We start from the raw sequence: 15,378 nt of genomic DNA, 5'->3' as shown, positions 1-15,378 counted from the left end.
ATATACAAAATATTAAAACCTTTACCTATTCGCCTGGTAACCAACAGTAGATTAAGTCAGGAGCATTAATATGGGGTCTTAGTTTCACATGTCATCATTACATTGACACTGACACGTCCAGGTGAAATAATCAGTACAGGGTCACATGACACTTAACTTCCACACAGAATAATAATAAAATACAAACGGCAACCAAAATTATGAAATTATCACAATACAAAAATACACATTTAAACTGTGAAGTCCAAAAAATAAACTATAAAGTCAAAATAAACATTAACTGCTGAAATCACCAAAATATTATAACCCACAACTGACCTTCCAGCGTCAGCTAAAGTTTAAATAAGAGATTATTTTTCCTGATTGAATGATACTTTAGATGTTGTATGATCATGTTTTGTGTTATTTTAGATCTCAATCTAATGATCCCTCAAACATATTAATTTGTGCTTTAAGTTTGAACTTTCTCTTTAATAATGGATTCACTGCTAAACTGATCTGATCTGAACTGAGAGAGTGAAGTGTGTGTCGTTGTTCTCTACAGGTTGAGTTATTGTGATCTCACAGATGAAGGTTTTGCTGCTCTGACTTCAGCTCTGAGATCAAACCCTGAACACCTGAGAGATCTGGATCTGTCATTTAATAAAATCGGAGAATCGGTGAATCTGCTGTGTGATGTACTACAGAATCCTCACTGTAAACTGGAGAAACTGTGGTAAGATCATATTTGACTCTCACACATGAATCACAATGTAAAGTATATTTGAAGTGTTCAGCCTCTTTCTGCTGCTGTGAGTTCAGATTATTGAGTGGAAATGATTGAACACACGAGCTGATCCTCAATAACATGAAACTGCAGGACTGAGAGTCACACTGAAATACACACTTTCACACACAATCAACATTTCAGTCTCTTGACTTTAAACAGACTCGAGCTCAACACCGTCAGAACTGAGAAATGAAGAACATGCTGGATTCATTCTTACTGTTAATTATGTTCATCTTTCTGCAGTGACTCTTTCTAGAGGATTGTTTTTAATTTGGTAAAACACACACACACACACACTAATTCACACTTCATGTATATTACATAGTACACGTCTAATAAGTAACAGTAAAACTAACCTATGTAGTGAAAAGTGTCATTTATTAAAGAAGATTTTGCACAAGACTGAATTTTATTATAGTGCAAATAAGAGATTATTTTTCCTGATTGAATGATACTTTAGATGTTGTATGATCATGTTTTGTGACATTTTAGATCTCAATCTAATGATCCCTCAAACATATTAATTTGTGCTTTAAGTTTGAACTTTCTCTTTAATAATGGATTCACTGCTAAACTGATCTGATCTGAACTGAGAGAGTGAAGTGTGTGTCGTTGTTCTCTACAGGTTGAGGTTTTGTGGCGTCACAGATGAAGGTTTTGCTGCTCTGACTTCAGCTCTGAGATCAAACCCTGAACACCTGAGAGATCTGAATCTGTCTGGAAATAAAATCGGAGAATCAGTGAATCTGCTGTGTGATGTACTACAGAATCCTCACTGTAAACTGGAGAAACTGTGGTAAGATCATATTTGACTCTCACACATGAATCACAATGTAAAGTATATTTGAAGTGTTCAGCCTCTTTCTGCTGCTGTGAGTTCAGATTATTGAGTGGAAATGATTGAACACGTTTGGTGATGTGAGCTGCGTTACACGAGAGATTGAAATGGTCGCTACAAAGAAATCTGTTTATTTTGGTCACGGCTCGTCTTGAAAAACAGAGACATTGTGACGGTTGTCGTAGGAGAAGTCACACTGCAGGACTGAGAGTCAAATCTTCTGACACTGCAGAATCTCATCGAGGTCAAATATGAACACAACGGTCATTAATCGGCTGTCGGTGAACATATCAAATAGAGCTGCAGATTAATCACAATTAACATGAAATCACACTTAAACTGATTTTGTTTATCACTATTATGAAATCACAAAAGCTGTGATTATTTATGATGTGCAGTGTGTCAGTGACGTACGGCTCTGATCAGTAAACGCTGCTCCATCTGAAAGCACTGCGAGTTTGAGTCGCTTTTAATGTGTATTTAAAAAAGCAACACACATCAAACATCTTTCCAAACATGAGAAGCTTTTATGAACCTTTTGTCCAACAAAAGACAACATTTAATAAATCAATCAAAGCGTTTCAATCTTCTGTTTATTCTGATACAGATAGTGTGATGCCCATAGGGATTTCCTGGAATGATGTGTGTTCTCGTTCTTCTGTGGCGGGGAATATTTAGTGTGTGTGTGTGACGGCCTCTGGCTTTCAGATGGAGCAGCATTTACTACCGATCACAGAGCCGTACTTCACTGACAAACTGTATAAAATAATCTCAGTCTTTACCAGATCGCGTGCGGTTTCATTTCGATCAGTCGTGCAGCTCTAATATCAAACTAACCATCAAACTCTTCAGGTTTGGCCTCAGATCAGACGAAACTTTAAGTATTTGCAAAATTTGTCTCAGACGGCCAAAATCACACAGTGTGCAGTCGGCTTAACAGTAAAACTAACCTATGTAGTGAAAGTGTCGTTTATTAAAGCAGATTTGTCACGAAATGCACACAAAAATGTAAGATCCAAATGCAGAGTTTATTCAGGGTAATCCTCCATACTCATCGTCAGTAGTGATGTTACGTCTGACACCGACGCTTCAAACTCGAACGGTCCTTGCAATGAACCACTGCTTCGGAGCTTGTATCATTACGTCACTAGTCACGTGAAAATGACGTCTGAAGCAAACACACTGGATCACTCCTGTAGTGAACCGCCTGACTGCTTTCACAGCCCGATCCAGTGTCGACTGGTTTGAAACCTGTCGGCTGTATTTATTATAAAAGTGAAGCCAAATCATGGCAACACCGCGGGTTAGTAGTCGGTGTTTGGATTGGCGTTATTATTGAGAGTGATTGAGTTTATTTTAGTGTTGTGATGGAGCCATCGAGAAAGAGAAGTCGTTCGCAAGTTTGGGAACACTTGAAACTTATTTTCCCGAATAAGATTAGTTCTTTGACATTTCTGCGTACAAATATTTTTACATATGAAGTGAATGATGTGGAGAAAAACAGAAACTTAAAAAAAAACCTCTGCTACATTATTCAAGTTCAACCAGTTACACAAGCACATCTTTTTCAACATACAAAATCATCAGTCCCACCAGTAAACAAGTTATAGAGTTCTGGTCCCACAGGAAAGAAACAGTAATAATGGTTTCTAAAGTCATGGAAACCATTACAGAAATTCTATTGGATTTAATGGTTTTCATGGGAATTATAGTGGTCTCTGTGGGTCTCTACTGTAGTGGTTGAAATGGTAAAAGCAAATGGTTCCTATTGGTATTTTAATCAAAACCATTAGAATTTCGGTGATGGTTTCCAACTTTTTTAAAGCTGGTCCGATCTTCTGTCCTTGTCTAAAGAAATAATTACACACACACATCATGCTTAATGTTTTATTGTGAAATTGAACACATGAAATTCATCAGTATCTGTAAAATTCACCTATAAATGAGTTTCATAGAACTTCAGCTTTGATCGCTTCGGTAAACTCGTCATAAACGGGGCGTTAATATACACGCCTACTTGCATTTTATGGTTGTCAGCTTTGTTGCAGTACATTTACTTCACCAGGAGATGGTGCTGCAATTCTGAATGAAGCTTCCAGTAATGAACCATTTTCGACACAATTGTATCAGAAAGCAATAATGCTTCGAAACGCTTCATTTGGCCATCACTAATCGTCAGCCAGGCAAAGGATCAAAATCCACACAACACAGTCCAAAATCAAGAAACAAACCAGACAAGAACTCCAAAGTACATAAAATAAGGACTCTGACAATCACAGAAACAAACAGGGCATATAATCACACAGACACTAACAAGGTGACGGGAAACAGCTGTGTGCAATAATCAATGAGTGACAAACAGGATGATGGGAAATGTAGTCTGAGTGAAGGAAACCGTGGTGGAAAAGACCTCTGGTGGAAACACAGAGAAACACAAACGAGACACTGTGACAGATTTCACACAAGACTGAATTATATATAGTTTATGTAACTACTCGCTGGTTACAAAACAGTCCACGCTTCCGAAGTACTGATGCCCATTTTATTTATTTATTCCAGAGACAGCGTGAAAATTAGACACAAAGGAAAACCAAAACATAATTTTACTCACAACACCACTACAAACACAAACCAACATAATATACAAAATATTAAAACCTTTACCTATTCGCCTGGTAACCAACAGTAGATTAAGTCAGGAGCATTAATATGGGGTTGTGGTGACCCACAAATAGCACTGAGAGACATTCACTAATTCACCTAGGGAATATACCTTTAAGAGAGGGGGAAGTGGTTAGCAGTTCCGGGGTAATGTTGTTGTGTGGATTTCACGGTGTTGAGTTCTGATTATTAAAGTGGAGAGTAAAGCTGACTCGACGCATTCCCGTCTCTCGTCTACTCCTTTTTGCACTCCACATTGGTGACCCCGACGCGAGTTTGATACGGCTGAATTATGTCACACAACGACGGTGGCGAAAACGCTGCTGCTGCGGCGCCAGATGCTGTTAGCGGCGCGGCTAATGTCGGCGCTATATACGCGGCCACCATCAAGTTACCGGACTTTTGGCAGCACAATCCACGGCCGTGGTTTCAACACATCGAGGCACAGTTCCAGCTGAGAGGAATCACACAGGACGTGACAAAATATTTCCATGTGGTAGCGGCCTTAGATGCATCGACAACAGCCAGGGCTATGGCGCTATTAGAGGCTTCGCCAGCTGACGGCAAATACGACGCGCTCAAAACGTTTCTGTTGAACCTCTTTGAACTGTCGGAGTTGGAAAAAGCAGATCGCCTGCTGTCCCTGAACGGCCTTGGTGACAGTAAGCCGTCTGAGTTAATGGAGAGGATGCTAGCGGTGCTGGGCGCGGCGGATCCCGCGTTCCTTTTCGCCCACATATTCCTGCGGCAACTTCCAGCACCTGTGCGCACTGCACTGGCCAGCTCCGCCCTCCCTTCCTCCAGAGACTACCGAGCGCTTGCTGTGGAGGCAGACAGGATTTTTCTCGCCAACCGGCAACAGTTTGTCCATGCACTGCTTCCCCCCCCGCACACGGCTGTTCCGTTTACACCCGCAGTGGACGACCCAGACACCGCGGCTGCGGTGACGGCCCGCCGACAGCGTGAAGACGGGTGGTGCTATTACCATTCAAGGTTTGGGGCCAAGGCCAAACAGTGTCGCCAGCCTTGCAGTTTTGGAGCCCAGGGAAAAGCCAGGGCCGGCGCTCATTAGCAGCTATGGGCGCTGGCCGGGACTGCAAGCTGTTATTCATCACTGACACATTGTCTGGCCGGCGGCTGCTGGTCGATTCGGGGGCTCAGCGTAGCATCTTGCCAGCGAAGCTGGTGGACACAATGGCTGGTGGGCATGGCCCCCCGATGGATGCCGCCAACGGCACACCCATTCGTACATATGGCACAAGGTATGTGGAAGTGTGTTTCGGCGGGCGGCGTTTCGGCTGGGATTTCGTCATGGCTGCCGTGTCTACGTCGCTCCTGGGGGCGGATTTCCTATGTGCTTACAGGCTGTTGGTGGACGTTACAAACCACCGCCTGATCGACGCCCTCTCTTTTGCTTCGTACCCCTGTACGCTGGGGGGGACGGGGGCGCTTTGTCTGTCAAACACATTAGCCACAGGGGACCTGTATCAACGTCTTCTCGCTGAGTTCCCTGACATCACCACTCCCACGTTTTCATCGGCGGTGGCTAAACACGGCGTGGAGCACTACATCACCACGGTGGGCCCACCAGTCTATGCACGAGCCCGGCGCCTCGACTCTGCCAAGCTCGCGATCGCCAGGGAGGAGTTTGCCACTATGGAGCACCTCGGCATTGTGCGCCGCTCCAACAGCCCGTGGGCTTCCCCCCTGTACATGGTGACAAAGTCCGATGGCAGTTGGTGTCCCTGTGGTGATTTCCGTCGCCTGAACAATGCTACAACCCCCGACCGGTACCCTGTGCCGCACATACAGGACTTCTCCGCCCACCTAGCCGGCACCACCATATTCTCAAAGGTAGACCTGGTGCGCGGTTACCATCAGGTGCCGGTCCACCCGCAGGATGTCCCCAAGACAGCGGTGATCACACCCTTTGGCCTTTTTGAATTTTTACGGATGCCTTTCGGCCTTAAAGGGGCAGCGCAAACGTTTCAGCGGCTTATGGACTCTGTGCTGAGAGACATGCCATTTCTGTTTGTCTATTTGGACGACATTCTCGTGGCCAGCGCGTCCGCAGACGACCACCTGACGCATCTCCGGCAGTTGTTCGGCAGGCTCAGTGAGCATGGTCTCATCATCAACCCGGCCAAGTGTGAGTTTGGCCGGTCATCCATCACCTTCCTCGGCCATCACGTCACACCGCAAGGGGCCGTCCCCCTCCCGGCCAAGGTGGATGCCGTCGCCAATTTCCCACGCCCACGCACGGTAAAGTCCCTGCAGGAGTTTCTGGGTATGGTGAACTTCTACAACCGTTTCCTCCCCCATGCGGCTCAGCTCATGCGACCATTGTACGATGCCTTGCGTGGTGGGCGGGCGGCGGACGTGTTGGATTGGTCCCCAGAGATGGTTTGTGCTTTTGATGCTGCCAAAACTGCGCTGGCCAATGCTGCGCTGCTAGCGCACCCATCTCCTACCGCCCCAGTGGCTCTGACTACGGACGCCTCAGACTACGCCGTTGGGGCTGTGTGTGAGCAGTGGGTGGGCGGAGCCTGGCAGCCGCTGGCCTTTTTCAGCAGGAAGCTCCGGGACAACGAGAGGAAATACAGCGCCTTCGACAGGGAGCTCCTGGGTCTTTTCCTCGACCACCCGTCATTTTCGTTTCCTGTTGGAGGGCCGGAGGTTCACGGCTTTCGTTGACCACAAGCCGCTGACGTTTGCTATGGCCAAGTCTTCAGAGCCATGGTCTGGTCGCCAGCAGCGTCAGCTCTCTGCCATATCTGAATATACCACCGACATTCGACATGTGGCCGGCAAGGAAAACTTTGTGGCTGACTGTCTCTCCCGGGCGATCATTGGTTCCGTCCACTTGGGCCTTGACTACGCAGCTATGGCTGAGGATCAAACCGCGGACTCTAAGGTGCAAGCCTACAGGACGGCTCCCACGGCGCTGCGCATGGAGGATGTGGTGTTTGACACGGCCAACTCTACACTCCTCTGCGACGTCTCCACTGGACAACCGCGTCCCATGGTACCTGCTGGCTGGAGACGTAAGGTGTTTGACACTATACACGGTCTTTCCCACCCGGGGGTGAAGGCCTCGACCAAGCTGGTGGGGGCCAAGTTCGTCTGGCCAGGCCTGCGGAGGGACGTCAAGGCTTGGGCTGCTTCCTGTGTGGCGTGCCAGCGCGCAAAAGTGACTCGTCATACCAAAGCCCCTTTGGCACCCTTCAAAGTGCCAGAGAGACGTTTTGATCATGTGAATGTGGACCTGGTGGGCCCACTTCCCCCCTCCCGTGGTTACTCCTACCTCCTCACCATGGTGGACAGGACCACCAGATGGCCGGAAGTGGTTCCCCTGGCCTCCACTACATCAGCTGAGGTGGCACGGGCGTTCATTATGGCTTGGGTGGCCCGTTTCGGCACGCCGTCTGACCTCTCTTCAGACCGAGGTCCACAGTTCACATCGGAGCTTTGGACTGCGGTCGCCGAGGTCCTGGGAGTGAAGGTCCACCGTACCACAGCCTATAACCCGCAGAGCAACGGACTTTGCGAGCGGTTTCACCGGGACATGAAGGCCGCGCTCAGGGCCAGCCTCACGGGTAGCGACTGGGCTGACCGCCTCCCATGGGTTATGCTTGGCCTTCGTTCTTCCCCCAAAGAGGATCTTCAAGCCTCATCGGCAGAGCTGGTGTACGGCCAGCCTCTGCACGTCCCGGGGGAGTTTCTTCCAGATGCCACGGCCCCGTGGTCGGTTGACTCCCATCGTACCGTTTCTCGGGACATTGCCAACGCTTTTGTTCCTATCCCAACGTCGCACCATGGCCTCCCCCAGACCTACGTCCCCAAGGATTTACCGTCAGCCAAGTATGTGTTCATCCGCCACGACGGACATCGTACTCCACTGCGTCCCCCCTATGATGGGCCCTTCCGTGTCCTGACAGGAGGGTCTAAGAACTTTGTGGTGGATATGGGAGGTAGGCCTGAGCGGGTGGCTATAGACCGGCTCAAGCCTGCTCATGTGGATATTGGCGAACCCCTGCAGTTGGCCCTGCCCCCACGGCGGGGGCGCCCCCCTGCAGAGGCCTCGAACCAGGTGCCTGCTCCACCCCTAGCCCCTAGCCCCTCTTTGGTGAAGCGCAGCCGGTATGGCCGCCCGGTCCGCCCCCCTATACGTTGACTTTTCTAAGGACCGTTAGGACCTGGACTGTTCTGTTTGGCACTGGTGAATAGCGCCCTATGTTCTGTGGCGGGTGCCTGTTAGTTTTGGACTTGTTCATGGGTGAATACTGGGGGGGCCTGTGTGGTGACCCACAAATAGCACTGAGAGACATTCACTAATTCACCTAGGGAATATACCTTTAAGAGAGGGGGAAGTGGTTAGCAGTTCCGGGGTAATGTTGTTGTGTGGATTTCACGGTGTTGAGTTCTGATTATTAAAGTGGAGAGTAAAGCTGACTCGACGCATTCCCGTCTCTCGTCTACTCCTTTTTGCACTCCACAGGGTCTTAGTTTCACATGTCATCATTACATTGACACTGACACGTCCAGGTGAAATAATCAGCACAGGGTCACATGACACTTAACTTCCACACAGAATAATAATAAAATACAAACGGCAACCAAAATTATGAAATTATCACAATACAAAAATACACATTTAAACTATGAAGTCCAAAAAATAAACTATAAAGTCAAAATAAACATTAACTGCTGAAATCACCAAAATATTATAACCCACAACTGACCTTCCAGCGTCAGCTAAAGTTTAAATAAGAGATTATTTTTCCTGATTGAATGATACTTTAGATGTTGTACGATCATGTTTTGTGACATTTTAGATCTCTATCTAATGATCCCTCAAACATATAAATTTGTGCTTTAAGTTTGAACTTTCTCTTTAATAATGGATTCACTGCTAAACTGATCTGATCTGAACTGAGAGAGTGAAGTGTGTGTCGTTGTTCTCTACAGGTTGAGGAATTGTGGGGTCACAGATGAAGGTTTTGCTGCTCTGACTTCAGCTCTGAGATCAAACCCTGAACACCTGAGAGAACTGGATCTGTCTGGGAATGAAATCGGAGAATCAGTGAATCTGCTGTGTGATGTACTACAGAATCCTCACTGTAAACTGGAGAAACTGTGGTAAGATCATATTTGACTCTCACACATGAATCACAATATAAAGTATATTTGAAGTGTTCAGCCTCTTTCTGCTGCTGTGAGTTCAGATTATTGAGTGTAAATGATTGAACACACGAGCTGATCCTCAATAACATGAAACTGCAGGACTGAGAGTCACACTGAAATACACACTTTCACACACAATCAACATTTCAATCTCTTGACTTTAAACAGACTCGAGCTCAACACCGTCAGAACTGAGAAATGAAGAACATGCTGGATTCATTCTTACTGTTAATTATGTTCATCTTTCTGCACTGACTCTTTCTAGAGGATTGTTTTTAATTTAGTAAAACACACACACAAACACACACTAATTCACACTACATGTATATTACATAGTACAGATCTAATAAGTAACAGTAAAACTAACCTTTGTAGTGAAAAGTGTCATTTATTAAAGCAGATTTTGTACAAGTCTGAATTTTAATATAGTGCAAATAAGAGATTATTTTTCCTGATTGAATGATACTTTAGATGTTGTATGATCATGTTTTGTAGCATTTTAGATCTCAATCTAATGATCCCTCAAACATTAATTTGTGCTTTAAGTTTGAACTTTCTCTTTAATAATGGATTCACTGCTAAACTGATCTGATCTGAACTGAGAGAGTGAAGTGTGTGTCGTTGTTCTCTACAGGTTGAGGTATTGTGATGTCACAGATGAAGGTTGTTTTGCTCTGACTTCAGCTCTGAGATCAAACCCTGAACACCTGAGAGAACTGAATCTGTCTCTGAATAAAATAGGAGAATCAGGAATGAAGCTGCTCTCTAAACTGAAGGATGATCCACATTATAAACTGGAGACATTACTCTACTGTGAGTATTTTTTCCAATCTTTATATTGACCCAATCTCAGTAACAGGTCTCATATGTGTGAAACTGAAGAATATAAGATAATAATTCAGCTCCACTTTATTCTCTGTAAACTGTTTTTAATAAGAGTTTAATTCTGTGATGTGAATATGATCTATGAATAGGCTCGGTCTATATGAATATTTTCATCTCTCACATGTTTACATGCACAACTTTTGTTTCAATTGGAATTAATTCATTCCGACTGATGAATCCAAACGTCGTGTTTACATGAACGATAAATAAAGTATACTAATATCTTTCTGTTTTCCTGAAATGATCTCCAGATGTGATGTGACTCAGTAATGTCTCGTACTCATGTGTGTGTGTGTGTGTGTTTTATTGTAGGACTCTCAGTGTTTAGACGTCAGTTCAATTTCCTCAGGATCAGCTGATGGTGAATAAAGAGACTGAAGACACAGAAACACACAGCGATCACACTGACGTGTGTGTGTGACTTCACACCAGTTTCTTGTTTTATAGTAATGGCTCATGAAAATGAGCGCTGAAAATAGCAGCTTTGAATTGTTTCAACTTTATTAGATATTGATTACAATGTAGAAGGAGAAACACTCAAAATACGTGTCAAACGGTTAAAGTGAAAACAAGCCTTAGACAATAGATTTATTGTGATACAGACAGCGCTGGGAAAAGTGTTATAAGTTTGATCAAGAGTCTGTCTACAGAAGAGACTCGTTGTTCACACTCGTTGTTTCCTTTTTGTTGTTTTATCATTCCATGTTGTTTCTGATGATTTACAGCCTTAATATTCATGCACATTCGCTTCCTCTCAGCCGAGTTTAAGTTTAAGTCTCAGTTTAGCTTGGATTAGGTTTGCTTGTGTCATGGATTGGAAGATAGAAATAGGCTAGAATGAAATATTACTGTGGATCTACTGTTTGAGACTCTATCATGTTACTGTAAACATTAAACTATTGAACTGTACTCTCAAATGTTCTTCAGGAGATTTCACTAAATCTAATTTTCAAAATGCATGCATTCTCTATATTTTATTTCTGTAAAACAGTGGTTTATTAGGAGGAACTTCTCTTGAAATTGTTTATAAAACCATCCTATTGTCACATTCATGTTTTATGTATATGGTAAGTAATATACTGTATATGACAATGAAAATATCTCAGGTATCATTTATGTGCTTTACTTAATGTTAAAAGCGTCTAATAAGTGTGTGAATATCAGTTTGGGTGACCTTTATACACACACTGACCGCTGGATAACAGAATGGATAATCAGAAGAACTGATAAGAATGTAAATGTGAACCTTGAAATGCAATGTAAGTCACTTTGGATAAAAGCGTCTGCCAAATAAATAAATGTAAATGTAATAATTCACCTCAGATCCTGAAAATAAAATGAAGAACGTCAACTCTGTGATCAAACAAGTCTGTTCCATGTCAAAGATTGTTTCAGTCGGTATGTATTTTCAATAATGTTAAAGTAATGGTATATTTATGAATTTGATGAAGTTTTTGTCCATTTAGTTTGCAGAGACTCCGCCCACAAGCTCTTCTGATTGGCTGTGACTTCGAGATTGATTTTGTCACGTTGAACCTGATCGTATCGGGTCTGATTTCACAATGAATTCAAGGTCAGAAATAAGTTCTATTCGCAATTTTTTTATCATTTTAGATGTGTATGTAAGAATAGATTTACAAATAATTCTCTCAAATGTCACAATTTATGCAAGATTTACAAGCAACAAAAAACATTGCGTTTACAATTTACAATGTAAGTCGATAGAAATGTTCAACTTTATTACATTGTACAGTACCCTTCATCAAATATAACACTATTAAACCTGTAAAATATGTCGGTAGTGATTGCCTATTGGTTCTAGATCAGGGTTAATTTCTATAGAAGTCCGCACAGAAAACAGCTCTTCGGATTATCAGTTACAGTATCGTTAATATTAAGTGGCTGGATTAAATTACATTGTCCATGATATCTTTCTAAGCCAAAAAATAGGCAGAGTTCTGCCCTCCTTCTTCAGTTGGCCTTTTTCTTGACATTAAAGGCACCTTTTGCTTTGTTGGAATAAATCTCATTTAATTTAAATTGTTCCAAAATTAAAGTTAGTTCCTCTTCTGAAATATCTGCAGGGTCCTTCTGGTATAAGGAAATTATTTTAGAGACCACTCTTTCTTCTTCCAAATTATGATTCTTGGATAAATAATTCCTCAAATATTGGCCAGTTTTAAATTTCAGAAGTTCCCAATTACTACCAAAAGCATCCTCGGACTTAGCTTTATTCCAAAATTTCAATATTAGATTTTTTATGTCTGATTTGACCTCATCGCGTTGTAGAGGCGAGCTGTTTAGTTTCCAGTAAGCATTTCTACATCTTATGGCGGGGGCAGAAAGCAAAGGGATAAAGATGGAGACTGCATTACGATCTGTTAATGGGGTTGTGATGATTTTCCAAATGATCAGAAACTAACCAATAGTCTAGCCGTGAACGTCTGGTGGCACTTCTATTACTCCAAGTAAAAGCATTTGTGTAAGGATTGTTAAATCTACATCTACATGTGGAAACACGTGGAGGCCAACCGTCAATGTTGTGATCCAGAATCATGTTAAAATCCCCCCCATTACTATTATACCGGAATTTGGAAAGTTATTGAGGGTATTTTGTATATGGTTCTCTAAGTTTCAAGCAATATGTTGATCTCATAGTTATGATTAAAGCCATTTATGTTAATAACTATCAAAGTAAAGTTTTCAATGCTTATGGTTGAATGGTTGAAAAATAAAATGACCTGATGTATCACTGACAGATAAAAATAATAGTCCCTGGAAAATTATATTTTAGAGTCGCAACACCAGCAGAGTGTTCAGACCCATGAGCCGGCCACAGATCATTTCCCCATTGGGATCTCCATAATCTATTATCGTCCGGAATTGAGTGTGACTCTTGAATGAAACAGAAATCAGATTTGTGCGGCTTGACGAACAAAAATAACGCCTTACGCTTAACAATATTCCTTATCCCCCTGGCATTGAGAGTAATGATAGATAAAGAGGTATTAACAACAACGGATAGAACAATGCAAAAAGTAAAGTTTTGATGAAACTATAGAATTGAACCTTACTGTCAGGAGTTGCACCAATTAACCTAAAAATGAGGTGAACTTAGTTAAGAAACTTAGTTAACCAGTGAAAACTAAGGAAACACCTCAGTTTTCAGATGGCAACTTATACAGTATCAGTTATTAGCAATCAATAGAAACACCAGAACATTGCAAATAATTGAACAGGATGACATAGAAGTTGTCTTGTTATTAAGTGTTCAACAACCCTTATAAAATGTGTCCCTTTTTTTATAGTGTTTCTCAGAACAGATACACGCAGTGAATGTCAAGCATTTAGGATATAATAGCTTGAGTTGTTGACAGGTGTGACGTTTCAGGTATCTGAAAACAGTTCAGCCCCGTTGGCAAAGGCTCGAGCTCCCACAAAGCTATGTAGAAGATTTGTAAGATGATTTTGATTGTTTAAAAATTTTTTAAAAAAAATAAATAATAATAAAAAAGTATGGGTATTTTTTTTATATAAAATATGTCCTTACATTCTTGCAAAAATAACTATAATGCAATAATAATAATTCCGGTTCTGGCGCTGGGGTTCTGAAACTGGTGGTGTTGCGCAGCGGGTCTGCAGCTGCATATATCTCGGCAAATCAGTGAGATTATTGATGTATTGATTTTAAAAATCTGATTGTGTAGGAAAAGCACATCATGACTGTTCTTGCTTTACACTTTAATCAGTTTAGATGTGAATGAAAACAAAGCTTTAAGGGGTAGAAATACATTTATACCATCTTTATATTAATATCATAATAATATACAATTTTTATCAAAATATAGTCAACATCAAACTAGATACTTAACTAATATTTTTAACTGTTGGAGCTGCTGCAATTTCAGTCATGTCACATCGGTCGACAGGTTACAGGGTAATAACAAATTTTACTAGTTGGTTTTATTAATCAGGAACTCATAATACAGTGATTTTAACGTGACATCAATGCATCATCACTTTTTTTTTCACTTTCAGCATCAATTTCATAATATCTCTCACAGCCTTGTTTTCATTGGTGTCAGGTTCAATATGGCATCTAAAGTCTTTCTAAAATGATGTTAGTGCCGTCAACACTTATAGCATACTTGTTGCCTTTTTGTTGTTTTATCATTAAATGTTGTTTTGAGGATTTGCCGCCTTTATTTTCATGCACATTCGCTTCCTAAACTGTTTTAGCTGAGTTTAACAGTGTTAATTCAGCTTCGATTAGGTTTGTTTGTAGCCTATCATGGATTGGGATCTTTCGTTCATGTTGTGTCATGAATGTAGTCGATGGAGGAAAGAAGCACCTTTAGACTCTTACTCAGGTTTGGCATTCTAGAAATAAACTGCAGTAAATCACTGAAAACTAGAATGAAATATAAACGTGTTTATGTGGATCTGAATGTTACTGTAAACATAAAATTATTGTACTCAAATTCATCTTTCTGATATCTTTCAGTCTAACTTCAGGAGATTTTACTTGTTAAATCATTTGAGGATGCATTCTCTAGAGATTTTATTTTTGTAAAATATAGTGCTTTATTTGGGAGAATTTTTCTGGAATTGTTTTTATAACCATTTTTTATTAACCATTTTTACAATCATTCTACGTTGACACACTGACAGTTTTTACACCGTGTTCAAACCACAGACCGAAAAAAACAAACGCTGCAACACACGATTAAAAAAAAAAAATCATGTAGTTGCATCATAGACTGTAAAAAATATGGACGTAGTGTCCGTGACGTCACCCATAGGTTTCTGAAGAGCGATTTTAAAGGCCTAAAGTGGGCGGGGCCGACCTTCGCCATCTTGGCAGTGCGTCACCTCTCGTCACTACCGGATAAATTAAAATGGGCAAAGAGGCGGGACGCGGGTGGAGCTGAGGTGCTAATGCTATGCTACTGCCGCTGAATTGACAGCTGATTGAAAAAGTAAAGCCAATGGTTAAAGTTCATGTTTTGCCCTTCGAAATATTATAATAGTTAAGACGTAA

The 15,378-nt window shown here is 42.2% G+C and overlaps 2 protein-coding genes across 12 annotated transcripts in view; both read left to right on the top strand.

The window, feature by feature from the left end:
* LOC120470830 (NLR family CARD domain-containing protein 3-like) overlaps positions 1–15,378 on the top strand; it is a 59,537-nt gene that overhangs the window by 10,505 nt on the left and 33,654 nt on the right. The window lies entirely within an intron of this gene.
* Positions 1–15,378, top strand: part of LOC120470709 (NACHT, LRR and PYD domains-containing protein 12) — a 42,109-nt gene that overhangs the window by 14,171 nt on the left and 12,560 nt on the right. For 10 of the 11 annotated variants that reach the window (XM_089120672.1, XM_089120670.1, XM_089120669.1 and 7 more), the window contains 5 exons: positions 545–715; positions 1,395–1,565; positions 9,237–9,407; positions 10,087–10,265; positions 10,650–11,412. In XM_089120672.1, the coding sequence (XP_088976798.1) occupies positions 545–715; positions 1,395–1,565; positions 9,237–9,407; positions 10,087–10,265; positions 10,650–10,651 (694 nt within the window). In that variant the 3' untranslated portion in view covers positions 10,652–11,412. Of the gene's footprint in view, positions 1–544; positions 716–1,394; positions 1,566–9,236; positions 9,408–10,086; positions 10,266–10,649; positions 11,413–15,378 lie in introns of those variants that run through there. The other variant, XM_089120665.1, reaches the window with a different exon arrangement.

Source organism: Pimephales promelas, chromosome 16 (assembly GCF_988280905.1).
Source record: "Pimephales promelas chromosome 16, fPimPro1.hap1.1, whole genome shotgun sequence".
NCBI classification, from domain to species: domain Eukaryota; kingdom Metazoa; phylum Chordata; class Actinopteri; order Cypriniformes; family Leuciscidae; genus Pimephales; species Pimephales promelas.
This window is presented reverse-complemented; position numbering and strand designations above follow the sequence as displayed.